General features: G+C 45.1%; 1 protein-coding gene across 1 annotated transcript in view; it reads left to right on the plus strand.

The window, feature by feature from the left end:
- Positions 1–18,142, plus strand: part of CACNB4 (calcium channel, voltage-dependent, beta 4 subunit) — a 277,854-nt gene extending 259,712 nt beyond the window's left edge. The window contains exons 13-14 of the mRNA XM_015429029.1: positions 14,057–14,242; positions 17,882–18,142. Coding sequence (XP_015284515.1) covers positions 14,057–14,242; positions 17,882–18,142 — 447 coding nt within the window. The remainder of the gene's footprint in view (positions 1–14,056; positions 14,243–17,881) is intronic.
- Positions 18,143–24,213: the final 6,071 nt, after the last annotated feature.

The following is a 24,213-nucleotide window of genomic DNA, read 5'->3' on the forward strand; positions in this document are numbered from 1 at the left end:
TGAGAGTGAGCGATTTGGCTGCTGCATCAATTAGTTTGCTCTGGAGTCATCCAGAGGCTAAAAAACTGTTGAGCTAGCTCAGACTTACTCAGCTTAGAGGGAACACTGGAGAGGCGCTGCGCTCGTCCGGGGGCGTGCAAAGGGCTTGGGCTGGAGGGGACTGTCTGGTGCCTCCCATCATTTCCTCGCCCCCACCCTGGCCGCCCACTCACCAGAGCTCCCCCCGACGGGCCCCCTGGCCCCCGGGAGGAGGCGCGCTGGAAAGCGGAACCTGCGGGGCACGGGGAGGAGTTTGCATAGAGCTCTGGCCTCGTCGGCTCCTGCCAGCCTGTGGGTGCCGGGGTGGCTGGGCGGGGAAGGGAGCCTCACGCCTCAGCCTGCTGGGCTCTTCCAAGCGAGTCCCGGCCGCTCCCCGCCTCTTCGGGCCACGCCACCGGGCTGAGGGAAGGAGGGAGGGGAGGGAGGAGGGAGAAGCGCCCCCCGAGGGAGGCTGAGCCCCTTCCTGAAAGGTTCGGGAGGGTCTGACGCTCCTCAGCCCCCCTGCAGATTACGCGCCTGCTACGAAGAAAGGTTAAAGAAGTTAGGGCTCTTTAGCTTGGAGAAATGATGACTGAGGAGTGACATGATAGAGGTTTACAAAATTATGCATGGGATAGAGAAGGCAGAGCTAGAAGTACTTTTTTCTCTTTCTCACAATACAAGAACTCATGGGCACTCACTGAAATTAATGAGCAGTAGGCTTAGAACAGATAAAAGGAAGTACTTCTTCACCCAAAGAGTAATTAACACATGGCATTCACTGCCATAGGAATTGGTGGCAGCTACAAGGATAGACAGCTTCAAGAGGGGATTGGATAAACATATGGAGCGAAGATCCATCAGTGGCTATTAGCCGCAAGTATAGATGGAACACTATATGTGGGGCGGTGATGCTCTCTATTCTTGGTGCTTGAGGAAGCAACAGTGGGAGGGGTTCTGGCATTCTGGCCCAGCTGGTGGACCTCCTGATGGCACCTGGGTGTTGGCCACTGTGTGACACAGAGTGTGGACTGGATGGGCCATCAGCCTGATCCAACATGGCTTCTCTTATGTTCTTAAAATTATTTATGGTGACTTGATTATTGAGTTCTGTTGTTTTTAAATAAGGAAAGCTTTCAATCTGTATGTTTTTAAATGTTTTACATCTGTTCTCCTGAGTCTTAAAATGGAGAGAAAGTCAGATTAGAAAGAAAACAAAAACATTTTGGAAAGAATCCAATATGCTGTTCAGATATTATTTTTAGATGAGTTGAATTCCACCGAGGCTCTTAGTATCAGTATTAGTATTTTTTGTGGAAGTGGGGTTTACATGGAACAATGAGAGGAGAGTTTGTCAGCCTCCCTTGTTCCTCCTTGAAGCAGGATGTGAGAATGTGAATACTCATGTCCTATGAAGAGAAAAAACTATACACTTTCAGACCATTGGATCAGAAAGAACTACAAGCTGGTTATTTTTAACCTTCCAGTGCTACAAGATGAATCTCTTAGCAACCTGTGTTGCCCAATATAGTCATTGTATGGCTCGAGAAGAGCTCAGCTTTGTGATATAATCAGGGATGAGATAGTGTAATTTAAAGAAGCAACATACTGCCAAAATCAAATTGATATACAGTGCCACCTCCGGCACTAACTGAAAACCCCCCAGACATTTTATACACAAGCCGGGCCCCCATAATGAGCGTAACAAGCATCTACATTCTCCTAGGCTGCCCATAGCTTTTCTAGCTAGTTACACTGGAGGCTAGTGAACCGAGCCAGGCAATTGGGAGAGGGTGTGCCTACTTTTGATCCCAAGACAGGGGGCTATATTGTTGCTTTTAGCTGGCAAAGCTGATATTCTACCAATATATTTTAAAGCACCGAGGCAACTGAGGAACTGAAGATTTTGGGTGTTGGTCCATAACATGGAGCTGCGGTGGCTCAAGTGGTTAAGACGTTGAACTGCAGGCTGTGGAAGGTCAGTAGTTCAGCAGTTCAAGACCCGGGTGCCGCATGACGGAGTGAGCTCCCGTCTCTAGTTCCAGCTCCTGCCAACCTAGCAGTTCAAAAGCAAGAAATTGCAAGTAGATAAATAGGTACCACTTCGGTGGGAAGGTAACAGCGTTCCGTGCGCCTTGGTGTTTAGTCATGCCGGCCACATGACCACGGAAACGTCTTCGGACAGCGCTGGCTCTTCGGCTTTGAAACGGAGATGAGCACCGCAACCCTAGAGTCGGACTCGACTGGCTTTCGAGCAAGGGAACCTTTACCTTACCATGACATGATTGGTAGTTGCATTGAAGTAAGGATCCCATTGTCATAGCTGGGAAGCTTTTACCATGCTTGCCCTTCCCTCTTAGAGTTCCACAGTTGTTCTTAAAGACCATCTACCTGGGCATAGGATATGGGTTGTATCCTACTCCATTCAGCTAAGGGCAGTGCATTCTGTTACCACAGGATATAGGCTACTGATGGAGAAACCTCCTGTACTAGTGTAACACATGTTGCTCCAATAATACACACCTCCCTTAGCTGAGTGAGATGGAGGGATGTCACAGTCAGTGTTCTCTCTAAGCGGCAGAGTGCTGTGAGCAAAAACTCTACTTCTTGAGCCAAAAGAGCTATTAGCATTAAAGCTGTGAGCGAGCCTGATTTGACTATTCCGTAAATTAGTTTTTAAAAAGATTATTACCATAACCTTTTTATTACTATTACCATAATGTTTTTATAGCACACAGTAGCACCATAAAGACCAGTAGCACCTTAAAGACCAACATAATGTGTTCTAGCTAGGATTGCCAGCCACCAGGTGGATTCCAGTCAACAGTGCATGGAAGTGAATTCAGGTCAACATTCGAGTCAGCAGTGCATGTTGGAGTCTTCCGCTGCAGTTACTTTCTGTTTGGAGGTCTATGGACACTATCTATGTATGGAATTACAGAGGAGCCTACTGTTGGTTTTGAATATGTCCTTTTTGTAAACTACGCTTAATTGTTATGAGCAATCTGTTGGATAAGTGTCTATACACTCTCTTGGGTTATGACAACTGTTGTGTCCGCTGACCGCCACCAGGGGCCAGCGACTACCCAGAGCTTGACCCTGGGTGAACAATGGGAACTGGGCTCCTGGTCTCTCCAACAGGGAGCCAATAGAAACATGGGAGGGAAATCCGAACCCCCAATGGGATATATAGTTGGCCTCCTGGCCGGTTGTCTTTGTCTTCGTTGTGTAAGAGTCAAGCGTGCAGCAAGTTAGTGGAGCTGCAAAGGGCCTAGCCATGCGGTCAACCCACTACACAATAACAACTAACCCTTCTTTGTATTTCAATGAATGCAATATACAGTTTTGAGTACATATAGTTGTGAATTGAAGATGGTCTTCCCTTGGTGGGTGTTGTTTATAACCACCAGGTGGTGCCTGGAGTTCTCCCAGTATTACAACTAATAAGCAGATGATAGAGATTGCTTCCCCTAGCCTAGAGGAAATGGCAGCATGGGAGGGAAGAATCAATGGCACCACATCCCCACTGAGCTTCCTCCTGGCCCCAGATTCCTCCCACTGCCAGGTACTTTGCAAGCTGCAGTTGGCAACCTTGATTGTAAGCTTTCAGTTCTGTTAGTCTTTAACCCCTGGCGTCTCCAGTTGAAGTGATCAGGTGATGTCTAAGTCCTCTGCCTGAGACTCTGGGGAACCACTGCCAGTCAGAGTAGACCAACAGAGTAGAGCTTAATAGAACAACAGTCTAAGTATAAGGCAACCTAATGAGTACTGTGGCACCCACCTTCGGGAATTCCCTGTGAAGTCATCTGCTTCTTTGCTTTCTGTGGTTAGGTAAAAACATTTGCATGCACGAGAGTTTTCCCTGGTTACTGTTACTGTGTGTACTGCTATTGTATTTTTTTCTCAAAGTTTGAGCCAAAGTTTTAAAAATTTAGGTGGCCATTAATTACCAGCACCTCAAACTAGGCTGGCAACAAGTGCTCGGTAGCTAAAAGCCGCTACTTAACAGGCAAATGTGAACCTTTCAGCGAATCATCAGTGTGAGAATCGGAATATATCAGAGAGCAGGATTCTGCCTCCCGATGGTATGCTTTATTGTATTTTCACAGGGATTTTTAATATGGCAAGTTTCTTTGTTTTAGTTTTTAAAAAAAAGTTAACAAGCTTATAAAGTAAATGGTTAAATAGTGGAGCGGAACCAAGCAGCCTGTAAAATATCACATTGACCTCACAAGAATAATCTTGATTCTTGTTGTTCTTGAGTCTAAAACAAATACAGTGTTCCCAAATATAATCATATGTGCTCATGGCATATCATACTTCATCACTGGGATCCAGATACAGTTATTGCGCTTACAGCGGCTGATAACAAGGTATGCACATAAATCCAACCAATCGATTCCCTTTGCTTAAGTGCAATAAAAGTGTCCGAAGACCTCCTGCAGTCATAAAGCAAGCGGAGGATGACCAGTGAAAAATCTCCTATAGTCGAACAACGCCTTTCCTAGGTATACACATTTCAAATTTCTCTTCTTCTGGATAAGTGGCTGAATAATGGAACCCGATTTCAAAGACAATTACCTAGACTATCAGTTCTTTTAGCTATATTGAATCCCAGGGTTCTCACAAATAGTAGCAGCACCATCTCACATAAAAGAGCACTAGCTTCTGAGTCTAGGCAGTGCCATGCGTGAAACACCATACTGTACTGCAATATTCAGGATGTTGATACACTTCCATAGATATAGCCTGTCTAGATATGGGTGGAGTGCAATTACAACAGTGGTCTTCCAGTTTATGATCTAACAAGAGGGGACCCGCAACAAAGTGTTGCGTAATGGGTTGTGCTTTGTTTTATATCCCTATAAGGCCAAGGGATATGGAAGACATTAAGGGGGCGTCACAGAGCATCTCCTGCAGACTGCAGGGGGTGGGAATTACTGGGCACAGCAGCAAAATGTTCAAAGCGACCCTGTGCATCAGAGACCACTGCAGCTGGTATTTACCACCCTGGCATTTAAAAGGTTAAGTGTGATAATAGTGGGAGGGGAAGGAAGGAGGGGGGCTTGCAGAAGTGGGGACACCGAAAAAAACATGCAGGGAGGTGGTATTCTCCCATTTTTGCTTCTTTCCCCTTCCCCTTCTTTCTTTCTCTCCCCAACCCAATACCCCCAGTTTGGTGTAGTGGTTAAGTGTGCGGACTCTAATCTGGGAGAACCGGGTTTGATTCCCCACTCCTCCACTTGCACCTGGCTGGATGACCTTGGGCAAGCCATAATTCTGGCACAGCTGTTCTTGAAAAAGAGCAGTTTCTGTCGAGAGCTCTCTCAGCCCCCCCTTCACGGTACTCAATACCACAGAAACCCGGAGTCTCAGGAGTTGTGGGAAGGGGAAGGGAAAGGAGTTTATAAGCCGCTCTGAGACACCTTTGGGTAGTGAAGGGCGGGGTATAAATCCAATCTCTTTCTCTCTGCCACCAAGGTAGGGTTGCCAGCTCCACGTTGGGAAACACCTGGAGATTTCGGGGATGGGATTTGGAGAGGGGAGGGACCTCAGCAGGACATGAGGCCACAGAGTCCACCCTCCAAAGTAGCCATGTTCTCCAGGAGAACTCATCTCGGTTGTCTGGAGATCTCTAGGTGCCACCTGGAGGTTGGCAACCCTGTCCCAAGCCTAAATATTAACACACACACTCTCTCTCTCTCTCACACACACACACACACTTTCTCTTTCTGGCTCACACCTGCGGCTTCAGATATTCTGGAGAGCAGCAGCGTTGCAGCAGACGTCACCACCACAGTCAGAAAAGGCTGCTCACACACACACCCCCCACCGTAGGGCTAGTGCCTATAGTGACTGCCCAGGTTTCTCCACCTCCCTGCTTCTCCTGCAAGGCGTGGGAGGGCACAATTTGAACAGCTTCAAAGCAAAGCAGGCAAGCTTGCTGAGTATGTGAGGTGGGCAAACAGGAGAGAGAGAGCAAACGGCAACTTTATCAGGCAACTTCTTGCTCTGGAGTGCAGCTGGACCGAAGATGGGGTCTCCGAGCCTGTGGGCACTCTGAAATTGCAGGAGCCAGCCCCTCCTGTCCTCCCTCCAACCCAGGTTCTCTCCCCCTCCTCCCTCAGGTCTGTGTTCCGCGTTTCTTCCTTTCCCTGCTTCTGCTCCCTCCCCCAACTCCTGAGACTCCGGGTTTCTGTGGTATTGAGTACCGTGAAGGGGGGGGGGGAAGAGGCTCCTTTTCCTCCGCAGGAACACGATAAGCCTTGGAAGACTCTGCCTGAGTCAAGTCCACCCGCAGAGATGGTTTCTGAGGTGGCGGTTTGTGCTGCTGGGTGGTTGTAGCCGCCAGCGTTATTTGCGGGGCATGTGCAGCCACGCCATTTTCCTTGGGCTCCCCAGTGTTCTACTGGGGATCTGTCAGTAGAGAACGCCGTTTAACTTTTTTGGGGGGGGATTTAAATATCCCCTGTATACTTTTTTAAACATGTCAGATTTTTCTGCACAACGGGAGCATGCTCCGAATGTGCTGAAAGATCTCCTTGCCCCCTGCGTGCCCCAGATTTGCGGGAATAAGTATCCACACGCAGGGGGCGCCTTCGCTATTAGATATATAGATACGTCTGATTACACCAGCATCCCTAGCAAAAACATCCTTCATCCAATTGGCTTGCTTGTCCGGGTGTTTTGTATTGCTGTGTAGAGGGCTAGATGTGTTATCTGTTTTCTGAAACAAACAACTTTTTGAGTCAAGTCTGTAACTATCAGCACAGATACCCTGCTCATTTATTAGGAAGGTGATAAAAACATATTTAATTGGTTCTTTGGCTTTAATTGATTTTTCTTTATTACACATATTGATCAATCTAGAGCCATATCATAGTCAGATATTGATTTCTGCTTAGAATCATTTTAAGGCTTTGGCATTTATTTGGTCTGCCACTGCCTTCTGTGGTATTACTCTAATGAGTTATTGTAATCTGCTTTTGAAGATATAGATTCCAGAGTGTTTTCTTTAATTACATCTTCCCCTTATGCACATCTCAGTGAATCCTTCCTTCCTTTTGTTAAAACACTGTTTCTGAACTGTGAAGAAACTTGATTTAGGTAGGAAGTTAGCTTCTTTTTCCTTACTGAAGAAAAATAGGACATATGCTGAGTTATTGGAACAGCCATTACCTTGACCTCAAATTCATTTCATAATAAGCATGCAGTCCTCTAGAACTGGAGTGGGGCCGGCAATATAAGACTTCTAAATACTAGCCTGGGCTGCCAAGGCTCCCCTATTCCCAGTCCATGCAGTCTCATGCTGTCACAAGTAATCTATGAGATGCTAGCTCTGTTTTTCTCCAGAATAAACTCTTAAATGGGCTAGATATGACTAACAGACCAGCCCCTTTAGAATATAGCCCACTGGTACCAGGGGTCGTTTCGGGGGGGAACGTCATTCCCCCGGTGAGGGGCGAGGGGGGGATGAAGCCCCGCCCCCTGCTTCCGTCGCCGCCACCTCGGCCAGACCCAGCTGCTTCGCGGCCGAGTCCGAATCCTCCATCCGAAAGGGAGGGCGAGCGTGTCCGAGGAGCGACAGTCTCCGATCTCACCCGAGTGAAAGAAACGAGCGGCCCTGGGCCCTCCTCCGATCCGGCCTGAGGCCTCTCCCGAGTGCAGCCGAGGGCAAAGCCGAGCCGACGCTCCCCGAACCCTGGCTCGCCCTCGCATGAACAGGCTCTGACCTTTCCCCGAAGAGCGCTTAACTTCGAACGGAGGCGCCTGGAAGGTTCCGAAGATGGCCGATGGGGGGGGGGCGAAGCAGCCGAAGAGGGCCAAGTCCTTCCGATTAGCCCTCGACTAAGGGGCGGGAGGGGGCACGGCGGTGAGTGGAAAGACCGATCGGGGACGAAGGGTTTCCTGGACTCCGCCCCTGGCCAATCCCAGACGGTCAGAGCTGTCCGATCACGCCCAAAGTTTTCCGAGGTGGCGGAGGAAGCTACAAAGTCACTTGCGGCCGGTTGGGCGCGCGCGGGGAATCCAACGAACAGGAGATGTGGAAGCCTGGCGACGCCGCGCGGGGGCAGGAGGTGAGGCGGGGTGAGAGGAAAGGATGGCGGCGGTGAGGCAAGGTGAGAAGTAGTCCCTGCAGATGCCGAGGTTTCAGTGACTGACGCGGGGAGATCAGAGGGAAAGGCCCTGTTCGATCTCTCCGTGCACGATGAGAACCTGAGCCGGGAGGCGCCCATTGGCTTTGGGGGATATAAATAGGTTACCATGGCAATACAGCCTCTCCCTGTACAGCTCTCAGGGCTCGCTGCCTTCTCTGAACAGTTACAGCAGCAGCGGAAGCCCAATCCGGGGCAGCCGGATCATGTTATAGCCCTGGGCGCCCCCCCCGTGCCCTGCATCGCAGCGTTTCCAAAGGTCAGTTTGGTGATTGCCTTATTCCTAGCCAGTGGGACTGGAATCCGGGGCAGGGGCAGGGTTTCTCCGTCCGGATCCTGAGTCACTACCCCAGTCCCTGTTATCTCTCTGACCTCTCCGTGCACATTGCCTCCTCCTGAGCGCAACGGGTGCTTTCTCCAGCTGCTGTGGCAAAGGCGGCGGCTGGGATCGGAGCAATAGGGGCGGGCGGGAACAATCCACTTTCCCCGAGTCCCCTTCTTCCTCCTCCCCATCGAACCAAAGTTATGGGGTTTTTATTACCTTCCTTCTCTCTTCCCGTCAGCTCCCTCCCCGCCTGTGCTCCAGGTGGAAAGAGGGGGCTGCCCCCCACAGACGCAGACGATCCCTGCCCCGACCCACTCTCATGAAGTGTTTCTTTTTAGTTGTTTGTTTTTACGACAATATATTGCAATGGACTATTAAATTTTTTTAAAGGAAAAAAAGGTTACCATGGCAACAGGAAAAACGGTCAGTGCACTGAGCAAGCCCGCTCTCGGGTCTTCTTTACTAGGGAGCAAGTGCCGGTTGTGTCCACTGAGGCTGACTCCCAAATAAGGATGGCAAGGAGGTGTGTTTGGGGAAAGGGGGCTGCGGCGTGGTTAAGACGCTGAACTGCTAGACCAGAAGTTGGAAAGCACGAAATTGCAAGTAGATAAACAGGTGCCGCTGTACACCTTAGCATTTAGTCATGCCAGCCACATGACCACGGAGAAGTGGGGCTCTCATGGCTTGATGCTCCTCCAAGTTACCCACCTGTCTCAAATTAAAAACTAGCATGTCTGAGAGAAGGACTCTGCATGCTCGCTTTCTATGCGCAGGGTTTTTTCTTACATGGAGGACCCATTCGGTAATGTGAGTCCCCATCCAAAGTTGGAAGCCCAGACAGATGTTCACCGCCTCTTTGAGGTTAAGACCAAAGTCTCAGTGATTGCAGTGAGGTTTTACTACCGTATTAGTAAATGTGCTGATATTTTAGATATATCTGAAGAGTTAGCAGTGTTTTCTAGGAAACCTAATGCTATAGAGCCGAGTTTTTAAAATGAGGAATTGGTTATTGTATGACGGTATGTGTGGTATAGCCAGGAGATCCTAAGATTGTCTGGCAGCCAAAAGTTCTAGCTTTTTTTTTTTTACCAGACTTGTTTTTTAAGGCAAGAGAAGTTTTCAGAGGTGGTTTGCCATTGCCTGCCTTTGCGTCATGCCCATGGTATTCCTTGGAGGTCGCCCATCCAAATATTAGCTAGGGCCAATCCTGCTTAGCTTCTGAGATCTAATGGGATTGGGCTTGCCGAGGCTATCCAGGTCAGGTTTTTAACGAGGAAAATCGAGGGCAACACAGTCACTAACTGAGTGGTGGGTGTGGCCTTATGACACACTTCCGGTGATGTCAGGGGGCGTGGCCTTATGACACACTTCCGGTGATGTCAGGGGGTGTGGCATATGCTAATGAGTTCTGCTAATGAGTTCCCCTAGCTCTTTTTCTACGAAATAACCCCTGACTGGTACTATCTAGATTATTGACTATCTAAACTAAACGGATTAAGAAGACTCTCGCAAAAGGTACAGAATTAACTTTTACCATAGAGTTTTGCCCAAAAACCAGAGCGTCACTTCCAACGTGCCTATGTCATTTCCAGGTGATGCCTATGTCATTTCCAGGTGATGCAGGCACAACTATATACACACCCACCCAGCACACCCACAGTCCCGTTGGAGGGTTTGAATTTCCCACCAAAGTTGCTATTGGTGAATGCTGGGGGAACTAGGATCCTAGGCTTCAATTGTTTAGAGGAGCTAAGCTCCACACTGTAGCCGCAGACCCCTGGTGGCAGTCCGCGTACATAACACCCCTCCCCCATAGTTCCGACCCCACCTATGTGATATAGTCATGTAAATAGGCGAGGGGTCAGCGCTCTCTGAGGGAACACCAGGGGGCTGGCACTGGGTCTCTGGCGACAGTCTCCGGTTGATGGGCTGTGACCTGGGGCTGGGGCGTCTGTTGTGGTGGCTGAAGTGCCTCTGGCTCTGTTGGTTCTGGCGGTGGTTCACTCGGAGGGGCCTCCTCGATGCTCAGGGGGTCGGGCTGAACGTTGGGTCTGGTGTGTATGCCCCGGTTCCCACAGCCAATGCTGGTGGCTCTCCTGCCTCCGGAAGCTGTCACCGCCTCAGTTGGTCAAGGTGTTTCTTTAAGAGCCTGCCGTCTTCTGTCAATACCTCATAGGATACTGGGCCCGTGATTTTGATAACTCGGTCTGCAATCCAGGGGGGTCCGGTTCCGTAGTTCCAGATGAACACTGGGTCCTCTGGGAAGAATTACCTAGGCAACCAAAAATGGCTGCTGTCTTCTGAGGATATCTCACACAATCTCAGGGTTTTAAAACTATTTTGTTTTATTCTTTCCTTTATTATTGGTGCTGCCATATGTAGCAGTTCAGCAGTGGCATTGAAATAAGCTGTGGCGTATGTGGCATTGAAATGAGCTATGGTAGGACTGGAATCATTTTTGAAATGCACTTCTGGCGCCCGTGGACTCAACCCACTTGATGCAGCTGTAAGCACATGGCCATTGAGTCAGGTGTTCTAATGGGATTAACCTGGAACACTTCTGTAGCTATATGAGCACAGGGCAACTTTTGCACCGTTTATTGCTGTCAGAGTGTGATACATATGGGGAGAGGGAAGGGTGTCTGCTCCTCCTGTGGGAAACATATAATCTCCAACAAACATAAGAAATGTACAATTATAAGGAATGAATTAGATGTTAAGTTTAACTTGGTTTTGCTAATAGCGAAAATGGCAGCTCTGTGTGAATTGGTTTCTTCCTTTCACGTATAATTCTTAGTAAAACTTATTCATGTTCTCTTGTCTTCCACCCGTGGAAGGGAGATTTGTTCTGATCTCTCCCATCTCACTGCAGACCCCCATATCCCCCATATCCCATCTCATGGTATTCTTTTTTGGGGGGGTATTTTTTAATTTGCGTGTGTGTGCACGTGCGCACGTGGACGTGTGAGTATGTGTATACCTGGAAGTTATGGCAACCTCTGGTGATTGACCCCTACTGGGGCCTGGAGGATATTCAGAGAGGTACCTGAATAAGGCTTGCCCCCGCCTCCCAACTGCTGGTATTCCAAGGAGTTCTCCCATCCAAGTTCTTGCCAGAGTCGATTCTGCTTAGCTTCCGAGATCTGACGAGATCGGGCTTGCCTGGGCTATCCAGGTCAGGGCCTATTCTTAAGGGTCCACCAAGACACTGGGGCAGCATCCACTGGACTTCAGTGAGAAGGCAGGAGAGATCTATTCTGTAAGCAGAACTCTTCTCTCTGCCCTTTGAATCCGAGTCATTGTGTTTTTCCCTGCTCCAGTGAAGTGGGCAGGGATGCCATCCTCCAGGTGGGACCTGGGGATCCCCCAGAATGATGGCTCATCTCCAGACTACAGAGATCAGTTCCCCTGGAGAAAATGAATGCTTTGGAGGGTGGACTCTATGGCATCGTACCCCACTGAGGTCCTTGTCCTCCCCAGGCTCCATCCCCAACTCTCCAGGAATTTCCCAAACTGGATCTGGCAACCCTTCCCCCCCCCATCCCTTGCCAGCAGCCAGGGAGGACCTGGCAACCAGTGTTCCCTCTAAGCTGAGTTAGTGTGAGCTAGCTCACATTTTTTTAGCCTCCAGCTCACACATTTTTGTCTCAGCTCAGGAAGGATGGCTCCAGAGCAAACTAGGTTATGCAGTAGCCAGATCACCCGCTCACAATTTTAATGCTACTAGCACACAAAGTAGAACTTTTGTTCACAAGACTCCATAGCTTAGAGGGAACATTGCTGGCAACCCCAGAAGTGGAGCTGGGAAACGCATGCCAACACAATTTAGGATAGTGTACCGAAATATTATGGGGAGAGGAGAGAGAAATTGACATGGGCCTTTTGCTTTCAGCTTCAAGGCAATAAATATCTCCCCCCCCCCCCCCCCACGGCTGTCAAGTCACAGCTTACTTATGGTGACCCCATGGAGTTTTCACGGCAAGAGACATTCAGAGATGGTTTGCTATTGCCTGCCTCTGTGTTGCAATCCTAGTCTTCCTTAGTGGTCTCCCACATTATTATTATCATCATCATCATCATCATCATCATCATCCCAGGGAGTAGGCTTTGGGTGATTTACAACATTATACTAAAATTACTAAAAATAAAGCCGGCCACACCACTGTCCTGGGCTGACCCTGCTTTGCTTCTGAGATCCGGCCAGATTGGGCTAGCCTGGGGCTATCCAGGTCAGGGCACTCAATACCTACAGTGGTCTTGTCTGAAAGTTCTACGCAGTTGTGTAACTAAAAATGCTTCAGCTCAAGACATGTATTTTTTTAGAGGTTTTATATCATTTCCCCCCAAATTTCTTTGAGTTTGCTGTGTCTTACTATAAATTTACATTTATTTTGCTGGGCAGTATGCTATGGGCTTTTGAATGCAGGTTGGCTGAACAGCTTCAGAGCCTTTAAGCAGAAAGTGTACAATGCTTGCACCTAATGTATGGGATGTTTGCTTAGGCCGTTTTCTATAAAAGAAAAATGGCACGCAGAGGAAAAATAGCACTTAAATGCACATGCAAATTGCCCCCTAATTATGGACAGCTGTGTGTGAAGGGAAAATAGGAGTAAAATAACACCAGAATTTTTCTTGAAAGACCATGTTTTGGACATCTTTAGAACATCTATTTAGCAAAATTTTAAAAATGGTCATTTTATTATTGTAGTATCCTTACACTTTTTGAGGTTGTTCTTTAATTACGGGTAATACACTTGTGGCATTGGGGGTGACTGTGAAAATGCTAGGTGCAGTGCAGACGACCCTTTTTTGAAGCCAGAGAGTCACAGGAGCTTCAGTATTGTACCACATATACATGCATTGTGTGCCTTGTAAATGCCAACATGTTTGAGGCAAGGGTATTTGGCTGGCACTTGTGTTCTGTCACCAGTGAATAATTTCTCACAAAACACCCCCAATCACGTTTACACTTATTCTGAGAACAGGCATGTTGCCATCTGAACAGAAAAGCCATGTGTAAGATGTAGGCTGCCCGTGGCCAAGTTCCCAGCTGTGGATGTTTGAACAGCTGTATGATCCCGAGCTCAAATGGTTCTGGCTAGACAGGAAGGGTAGACAGAACTGTTCTCCTTGAAATTTTTGTTTGCTGCCAGAAATATGAAATAGTGCCACAGATGTTCTATTTCAAACTTTTAGTTAAAGACCTTGTTTTCATCACCAGTACTTTTATTGTACAATAAATACCATTTATTCTTGTTCAGTTTTCTTCAGTCTAAACACACAGTCTAAACACATTTCACTCTAAACACTCCCCTGTACATTCAAAGCTAAATGGACTACATACTCCTAACCTATGGTTGGCTATGAATGTCACTGCTTACACATAATAAGAGCACTGAGCATTATAGCAAACTGATAGGAAGATCTCTGAAGCTGTAAAAAGGTGAAGATGGATCCAGGCCACAGGTCAGGAGGAATCACTAATAGCTGACCCTTCACTCTATTGCCTTACCTTTTTCAGCTCTGATGCTTTGACATAACGTTCTCTTTGGAACAGGAAATGTTTGACGTCATTCTGGATGAAAATCAGCTTGAAGATGCTTGTGAACACTTGGCGGAATACCTTGAGGCCTACTGGCGTGCCACGCACACTACCAGTAGTACACCCATGACACCTTTGCTTGGAAGAAACCTCGGCTCCACCGCACTGTCCCCTTACCCTACTGCAATCTCTGGATTACAGGTATGAATCCATGCTTTAGTCATCAATACAGGTCAGCTCCACAGTCAGATCAGAGCAAATGCTGAGATCCAGTGGCTCAAGCATACAGATGTGGTGGATCCAGGGTATGCACATATATCTGCATGCACAGAAGCTTACAAGTGGGGGACTGTCCCATTAATCTATCTGCAGCATTCCAAGTTATCAACGGATATGGTGGCGAGTCTCCTGTATGCACTCAACTGTTATAGAGCTCCATAGGCTTTGGAATGTGCTCAGTGTATATTTCAATATATTCAAAATTTTCCTTCACTGATTAACTACTGTTTCGGGCTCATTCATGTAAACATGTACTTAATAATAATTCTCTGCAGAATAGGTGAGCTATCTTCATTAAAAAGTGCAGTGTTCACATGATATGAAAATTCTCTGTGGTGATTCATCATTGGCTCATTCACACATTCACAGTACCATAGCCAATGTGCCAGCACTCAGCAAGCCATTACATAAATAGACTCACATGCTTGTACCTGCTGATTTCCTCCCATGCAGCCAGAGTTTGTTGTTATGTTGAAACTGGGAAAACTATGGTTTGGCTTCAGGTCTGAACTGGAAACCACAAACTGTAGTTTCCAGTTCTGGTTTGTTCAAACTAGAATTCACCTGCTTTGGACAAATGACGAACTATGGGTGCTACGAACCAGGACCACAGAAGGTAGTATGGGAAAAGGAATCATGGGAGTCCAACACTTGGCTCAAGTATCCCAAAAAAATGGAAAAGCCAAAGTTGCTTGCCTGTAATTGTTGTTTTTCAAGCAGTCACCATTACATTATCACTAATGGAATTTGTGTTTTATGCAGTTCTTTTTTTTAATTTGTAAACTTCTAGAGCTAGCTTTTAGGTGGAAAAATGCAACTCCTCTCCATTTGGCATGCGCAGTTAAAACTGCCTCTGATGAAAGAGGATTTTCACACCTAAAAACTCTTTTCAAAAGTTTCTGTTCTACACCAGTGCAAAGCCCATCAGTGTCATGTGGAGAGACTATGATGAAGGGACCATGAGTGATGAACATGCATGTATGAAACCAGCTCTTAACCTCTAACGAAACATAGCCAATTAAGTAGATCACAATCTGGGAGGATTTGATTTAATGCAGGTATCACAGCCATTATTTTAATGCTATTGTGCAGATTGAAAGGTGTGAGACAAAATCACACCTTGGTTTTAAGGTTTGTTCCTAGAAGATAAATGTATAGGTAATATATGCTGCTATCAATTGTTACAGTTAGGAATCTCTGGTCAGTTGTATGTGTACTGGTTTTTTATATGCTTACCAGCTTGTAAAAGTTCAGCTCGTGTCAAAAATTTCCCCTCAGTTTGCCTTGCTTCTTCCCAGAGGTAACACTTAGCAAAATTCATTCATCTGTTTTGGTTTTATTTTTTTATGAGGAATATAATGTATTTCCCATTATAAAAAAATTCTGACCATTTTTTTCCACAGGGATAGCTCAAAAACGGCTGGCCTTTGAAACTTCAAACGTGGCATGTAAATAGTCCTTAATGAGAAGTACGTGCTTTACTTAGTTTGGAAAAAAAATTGTCTTTTCAGTACAAGTTTTGTATGTTCATAAACACAAAACCAAAAGTGCACAAAGACCAATTTCACTAAAGACTTCAGCACATTTGTGTGGCGCTTAATTTGTGTGCACTTTTACTGTGTGTCAAGCAGAGAGCTAAGCAAATTAGTAATACAACTAAAAATTAAATTTGCTGACTGGATACATTGCAGAGATCAGGTTTTTTACTTTCTTTTACTCAGTAAACTCACACACAGCAATGTTTTTTTCCCCCATCTCTGCATGTAGGCAGCAGTCAATATTTCAATTTTAAATTCATGTTTAATTCTGTTTGGCCAGCTACATCGCATGATATTATTTCTGCTTAGTGACTGGATGACTGTGCAAGCAGCAGTTTGAGTTCTGTGGACACGTGCTTGTTTTGTGTGAAAATTTTCATTTTCCGGCTTTGTTTGTGTTGGCAAACCCTGTCTCTTGAAAACCCAAACCCAAGAAAGATGTGGGCAAAGGAAATACATCTAGACAACTTAAGACATACATAGACTCCCCATCCCTGCCCATGTTTCCATTCACCACTAATCAGTTGTCACGAATGATGAATGTCAAGTCAGGGCTAGGTTACAAAGGTTACTTTCATGCAGCATATTATGAGAGGCCCCAAGCCAAGATGCTGAAGCCGAGACCGGTGCTGTGACCACCGATGCACTAGTCGTGATAGCGATAGACAGACAGACAGGCACAGTTTGTTCTGCATAGCAGGTTAGTGGCAGATACTGTGCCTGGCTAAGGTTGCCAGCTACAGGATGGAAGAGTCCTGGATATTTGGGGGTGTAGCCCGGGGAGGATGGGGTTTGGGGAAGGATCTCAGTGGGATATGATGCAATAGAGTCCACCATCCAAAGCGGCCATTTTTCTCTGAGGGGACTGATTTCTGTAGGCTGGAGATTAGCTGTAATTCTGGGAGATCTCCTGGCCCTGGCTGGAGGTTGGCAGCCCTAGGGATGACACCCTGTAGGAATTTTATCTGAATGTCTTCTGAGAAATTGTCTCAGTTGGGATGTCACAGTTGGGATGAATGTATGAACCTGAGGTTCAGCTTTAGCCAGTCCCGTATAAGGGTTTGTGTCTGGATCTAGGCCTATAGCAGAATGAGGTGTCAGAACGCTGATGTGGTAGAGCAGACTGAGCCATTTCAGACGGCTGGCAAGAAATCAGTTAATTTGAATGTTCCTCATGTAACGAAAAAAAAACCTTCCCTGCAAGTTAAAAGAAAAATTGCAGAGCAGGAAGAAGGCTGGGCTTCTTGCCGTCTGAAGTGGGTGGTGCCCACTCTACCACTTCAGCACCCCTGTGCCTCTTTCTGATGTATCCATAACCTGGGCCTGTGTATCCCTCACATTTAAGGAAGTTCCAGGTCAGTTAAACTGTTAGGCCCTCCCAGCTGGAGATTCATAGGAAACAAAAGAGGGCTAGAAAGATCTCTACAAAGAAGCCTCGCCAACTTATATTTTTTAGTTCGATTCCATGGAAACCTCTTGAAACCCGCTTGCACATTATGTATATACCTGCCATAACGTTAAACTCAGCCATGATTCCAAATTCCCCTCCAAAACCCATCCTGCCTATTGAATGGTCATAATCATTACATACCTTTCAAATGTGTTTTTCCCCTCCCCTTTTTAAGGGTATGACTAATTTGATCTTATTGTTTGAAATCATCCTCCCTGTTTTTATTACTCTTGGAAAGTCACTGACCAGCTGTTTGGGCTACATTTTTCAGAATTTGCCCACAGTGTCTCCATGAGTTGCTAGATGGTTGCAGTGACTGCAGAAATAAAAGCAAAAAGGGACTTTGCTTTGCTTAGCTTAGCTGTTTCACCCACAAAACCACCGTGGAGAGCAAAACAGGGGGAAAGAGCACCGGCAGTCTACACACTAAATAGTATCCAGTTCTCTTTTAAACAAATCACAGAAGCATATGGACTCTCAAGGCCCTCAGAGCAAGAGCGCCTCTAATTCAGAGGGAGTGAAGTGAAATCCTTTCTCTTTTTTCCTAATCCTTGGAATCTTTGACATTTTTAGAGCCAACGTATGAGGCACACCAACCATTCTACAGAGAACTCTCCAATTGAACGCCGAAGTCTAATGACCTCTGATGAAAAGTACCATAATGAAAGGGCTCGGAAGACCAGGAACCGCTTGTCTTCCAGTTCCCAACACAGCCGAGATCATTACCCGCTTGTGGAAGAAGAGTACTCCGACTCATACCAGGACTCATACAAACCTCATAGAAACCGAGGGTCACCTGGAGGCTATAGCCATGATTCTCGGCATAGGCTTTGAATACAAGAACCTGGGGAAAGCTGGTACTCATTAGCTGAAAACTTGCCATAACATAGCTAGGCCAGACAAATCATCTTGATTTGGCAGGTGTGGCATGGTTTTACTATGCTTACAGGCTGCTGCCATTTACTGCTATAAAAGGGGCAAAATCTACAGATCCGTGCCCTTTGTGTTAGGAAGAAATTAGTTTGCCCTATCACTTAGGTGTGTTTTCTTTCTAGTGTAGTGTTTAATTTCAAAGTCTCTCTTCTCTTCATTAGAATATTATTAGACACATCAGTTTGTAACTTAGGATACCTGTTGAGGCGCATATAAAATAATTTCCTGCATAGGAAATTCCAAATGACCAGTTCCAGTTGGAACCAATTTATAAACCAATTCCTGTTGGAATTTGGGTGAAATTGACTGGAAAGTCAACCTGAGCATGTTGCAGTCAGTTAAAAAAAGATAAACATAAAGAATAAGAAAATTTAAAAAACCATTATAAGCAAAAAAACCACTATAATACTTGTTTACTGGAAGGTAAATTTATATATATCTATATCTATATATATATGGTTAGAATAAAACAATTTTAATGTATTTATTTCAGACTAACCAAATGTAAGCAGTCAATAGTGCCAAAAAGAATGAATGCCGCAATTAGAACTTTCCAGTTAAAAATTATCAGTTTCTTTTTTTTCCTCCCAACATACAGGTTGCAGCAAAACTGTGTTGTGTTATTGGTTATTGCATTTATAATGACTATATGAAGGTATTCCAACAACTTGGGGAAAAGAAAACAAGGGGTGAGGGCTGATATAACATTTTAAAGTGTGTAACAAGTAATTTAAACACACATTTTCTGCACAAAAAAAGCACCCATGTCTGTCTTCACCTTAGTAAGAAGCTTCCAGACGTTCCAGTCCAACTGGATGTATGAGAGTTTGGAACTGAGGTTTTTTCCCCTTTGGTTTACCAATCTTAAGCACTACTAACAATCTAATACAAGGCACATGGCTTGTAACTCATCTTAAAGTTGTGTTTTGTCAAAAAGAAATTGGCCATACTAGGGCTTTTAAACATGTGTGTTATCACCAGAAAAGGTATTGTATGATCACTGCACCTACCAAAGAGTTAAGAATTTACCATACAGTAATTATCAAGAGATGATGGTATCATAATTCTGTGTCGTACAATGGAAGAGTACCGCCTGGGGGAATTAGCAAGGGAAACTATTCCAGCCACAGAGAATCAGAACAGAGGTGGTGCTCCAAAGTTTGGGTGCTTGCTTCTCCACATGATTTCTGGAGCATGGTATACCTTCATCTTTATTGTGTTATAAAATTTAATGTGATGTTTCTGTAGTCTGAATGCATCGTCACTTGCGTTCAACAAAGACTCTCAATGCATTCCACTGAGATCGGATACCTGAAAGTCATGTCTTGCAGATTTCCACCCTGCAGTGTGAACTGTGCTGCAGTGTGAATATGGAGCTCCTGCAGAGGTGGGCTTTCCCCACTCACTTCAGTGTGCAAAGCACCTCTGCACAACCCTCCCTCCGCTTGCAACCTTCTCCATTGAATTGAATGGAGCACCCATGCATGCAGGAGCTCCGTATATGCATCACTTTGAGAGCTTCTTGGCCACCACAGGATTGCCGGATCTGTGAATGTCTGAATCCCTGGCATCACGTAGCATGTACTCCATGATTCTGGATATTTTTAAATTGGTGATGATAATGTTTGTTTTCCCAATAGTCTTAAATGACAGATTTAAAAAACAAAAACAAATTAAAGACAGTGTTTTGAAATACTAAAAGGGAACAAAGTGCTCATGGGTAGTCCCAATACAGTGCCAGCAATTCCAGCTCAGTGTTACAGAAGCTTTGCTGTGGAGATGTGTGCTAGAGTAGGTGAACACACACATAGATATAAAAGATTAAAATAATTAAGCAAAAGGTCCACAGTTATGAATCACTGCTGCAGAGGAAGGGTAAAATAAATACTTCCATCAAGCAGGGCCATATCAATAAACTGGGAAGGAAAAAGTAATTCTAAATTGATGCAAAGTCAGGTTTATTGGACTCAGCTGGAATACACTGTGGATAGGTCTTTAGAAAGAACTGAATATAGAACAATGTGCATGCCTGAAAGCTATACTGGGCCTCACTGGTTCACTCATAAGGATCTTGAAATACAATACTTCCTAGTAGTCCAGAACCCTGAAATTGGTACATGTCTGGTCCAAGTCACCCTTTATTTGAGTACTTAAAAAGTTTGACACTGTTACACCTCTTCCTGAAAACGGAGGGGCTCAGAGTGCATCCCTAAATAGTTAAGGTACTTCCAAGGCCACCAACAGAACTGAAATTTTCTACATAGCCTCAGATACGTGGATTATCTGAAAATTCTGAAAGGGTGACCAAATATACTGCCGAAGCACCAGCAAACACATTTAAAACAGACATGGTCCAAGACATTGTGAGGACTAGGAAATCAGCATTGTTACACTTTAGAGTCAAAATCTGGAGCATGTCAATTTACTTCTGAATATTGAATTCTAGCACAGAACAAGCCAAGCCACAGGTAGCCCAGAAATGCTGGGTCATTGCCTCTTCAGACTTGGATTCAGGAGAAATATATCTATATATGTTTGCCAAATGCATGCTTCATTTCTTCTTGCATTTAATATATGTAACCTGGATTACCAGAAAAGCCTGAAAATCAGGCATTTTTACATAAGACAGTCAAAAGGGAGGACAAGAAGTTTGTCTCGTAATCGAGGGCAGCCCACAGCAAGCAAAATCAGATATGAGATGGGATGTTGGCTGTGGGAATGTATTCCTTTAACACACTCGAATCAGTCTTGTAGGGAGTTTCCAGTAGTAACACTTACAGAATGCAACCTTCATTTGTTAGTATAATTATATACATGCTAGATAAAAATGAACACAAAGGGAATATAATTCTAATAATGACTTTCTGAGCACAGCTGCCAGAGGCTTGCAGGTTAGCCGGTAACATTTGCAAGCTGTGTTAGTATGAGCTGGGGCTGCCATAGGTAACAAATCTGCAGGCATCCCAATTTAAATGGTGCTGGTAGCTCCTTTACGATTGAATTGTGCACTTGAATTAGTACAGTCACATTTTATAGTATTGCATCTAAAATTTAAAATAGAAAATTAATTTAGGAAGGCACCTTTCATAGTTATACATCCATTCTCTATTTCATTGGCATTAAACAGATTTTTATTCAGATAAAATATCTCAGGCCCATATTACAATATGTTTCTACTGCATAATTTATTGTTAGATTATATTCTTATAAATACCGATACAGTGTGCATGTGTTTTTTGTTAGCCGACTTCTGAAGAAGAACCTGAAGAAGGTATGAAATATACTGTGAATTATTTCATCTTAGTCCAATATACCTAGGCTTGCACTTACTTGGTTAGATTTGTCCATTTTAGCCATTTTTTAAAAAAAATAGAGTTACTTCTCTTGCATTTGCATTGGACACTGAGGAAGCTCAGAGTCTCCAGAAGAAGTAAAAACAATTAATGGGTTGGATCCTGCATAAGGACTGCTTTGCTGTCTCCCAACAGTCATTTCCAACCGTGGCAATGTTTATTCTTGGGATCTCAGGACCCATGTTGAATAAATAGCCTTGTGTGTCAGGAGACTCTAGGGGGCAAAATTACTCTTTATAATCTCTTCTGTCAGTGCAGTGCAATTTTGCCCCCTCCCCCCTCCCCACTGCAGCCTTCCAACCTATGTGGCTATTACTCCTTGGGGGTATTTCAACCCTGGGAATAAAAATTCCCAGGGATGGAAATAGCTGCTGAGGGGCAGGAAGGCCAGGATGACCAGTGACTATCAGCACCTTCTGCTGACGGATTGCAGGATCCAACCCAACTGAAAATATTTATAAGCAATCAATTCATGTGAATATTTATGGCTGAGAACTCGTCCCTTATCACTAGTGATGTCACAGGTATTGTCCAGTAGGTGCCTCTGACATTCACGTCACTTCATCCCCAACCTCATTGACTAGGCAGGCAATGTAAGAAAGAGTAATGAGTGCTGTTACAAAATGGTTGCAATGGGGATGGTCAGAATGAAATAGCTGCCTTGGGCAGTGGGACTTGCTTTGGGTAAGACTGTTTTGCTTCAGTCTCCAAAGAAAGGGGTGAAGTTGCTCTCTATGCAGCTACACAGAGAAGTCACCAAGACAACAGTAAGAGAAAAGATGAAGGCCAAGCTTAAGGCACATGGCTGTGATGTGCATGCCTGGGACGAGCACATTTGGCACATCAATCAGTTGGCAGGGAGCAGCCCAAAGCTCCTTGTTTTTTTCTGTCCCATTCAAAACTCTTTGGATTTTATCCCTAAGACAATATGGTCACCATACTGTTGGTGTACTCACTGTGGGGAAGGTTGTCTTATTTTCACTGCAACAAAATACTGCAGATGAGCATGCGTGGAAAGAGAGACATAGAATGGTGGGAGTTTTGGTGTGTGTTTTTTTTAAGGTGTTTGGATCCCCTGCAGCAAATGAGTAGCAACTGTGAAATTTTGGAGGGGGGATTGTCTAGAGAGGACTTCCAGGAATTACTGAGCATGTGACCATAGGTAACCTCCTGAGGAAAACTGGAATTTGTATTTGGTATGATAGCAAAAGTTTCGGTTTTAAAATTGACCACCACCACCACTCCAGCAGCTCAAACTGATCTCCTTGCTCATCTAGGAACTGTGTCTATTCCATTGAATATAAAATTAGAGAACTGGTGATTTCATGTCTTGGGGTATTTTGCCTTATGTGTAATATTCCAGTTCTTCCCAATGGGCAATCTTGCAATCAGTCCTATCTTACGTAGCATCTTTTATATTCCATACGAATACCCAAAAGTTACCATATTGTTTTAGGCCAAGATCTGAGATCTGTAAATGAGACTGGTGTCTTCACCCCACCTCCAAAAAAACAGCACTACTCTGGTGCCTCCTGGACACATTTGATCTGATTCCACAGGGGCATGAGACTGACCAACAGTCTGTTAGTTTTTGAATCAGGGGCAGGATTTCAAGCCAGAAATATTTTAGCTGATTTATATTCTATCCCATCTTGCACAGAAACTGGTACGCGGTCTCTCTGTATCGTGTTTTACAGGCTGGTCGGTGAAGGGCAATGCGTGAGTTTCTCTTCCTCACAGAGTTCTCTCGCTCGGAGTCACATCCCCTCTTAGAGCTCTGCCCTTACATACTCCCATGACCAGATTCCTCCTCTGGATGCGGTACACCCAATAACAGTTTCACCAATACGGTTAAGAATCCACACCACAGTAAATAACATAGACGACCTTCCTCCAAATTGTCTCTGTTTCACAAGATGTCAATGGGGGGGGGGAGCTGATAAACTACAGGATATGGCTTTGTGTGGATTATTGGTTGGATCCAGACTAAATTTTCCAATGACAGAAAGGACATTTCCTGCCTCCCTCCTCCTACAGCAGCCCACTGATCACTACAAAATGCTGCTCTGGAGAATAAGGAACCAGGAAGAACGACATGAGGTCTGCATCAGGAGAGGAAAATTGGTGGAGAATGCCAATTTATTCTGGATCCAACTCTCTATGCATTTTGTCTGGAGAACCATGATGATTCCATGATTTTTTAAAAAAATTCTGATGAAGAATCATCAACTTTCTTTAAAAGATTGTGTCCATTCGTTGTAATGTCAAAGCTAACCTTTCGACATGGAAACCCTTTTTCTCTACCGCTCCCTCCATTTTCTTCTCAAGACTTTCTGATAGCAGTTTTAAAAAGCTTGTTGCACTAAAATCAGCATGCCTTATGCCAATGAACTACAATGCTTGTGATACCAAGTACCTAGATTAACTGAGGTAACCTACAAAACAATCTTATATCCAGTGCAGTCCGAAGTAGGACTGCTGGACAAGATCATTCTGAGGCCAAAAGAGGTTCCTGTTTTCCAAAAGAAGGCCTTACAAAGGTTGTCAAAGGCAATGGTAGCAGTTGTTTGAACATCTAAAACAGAATATAAATGAACAAGGCAGGTCTGCAGTATTTGA

The sequence above is a fragment of the Gekko japonicus genome, unplaced genomic scaffold (genome assembly GCF_001447785.1).
Source record: "Gekko japonicus isolate JY-2015 unplaced genomic scaffold, Gekko_japonicus_V1.1 scaffold1508, whole genome shotgun sequence".
Lineage (NCBI taxonomy): Eukaryota > Metazoa > Chordata > Lepidosauria > Squamata > Gekkonidae > Gekko > Gekko japonicus.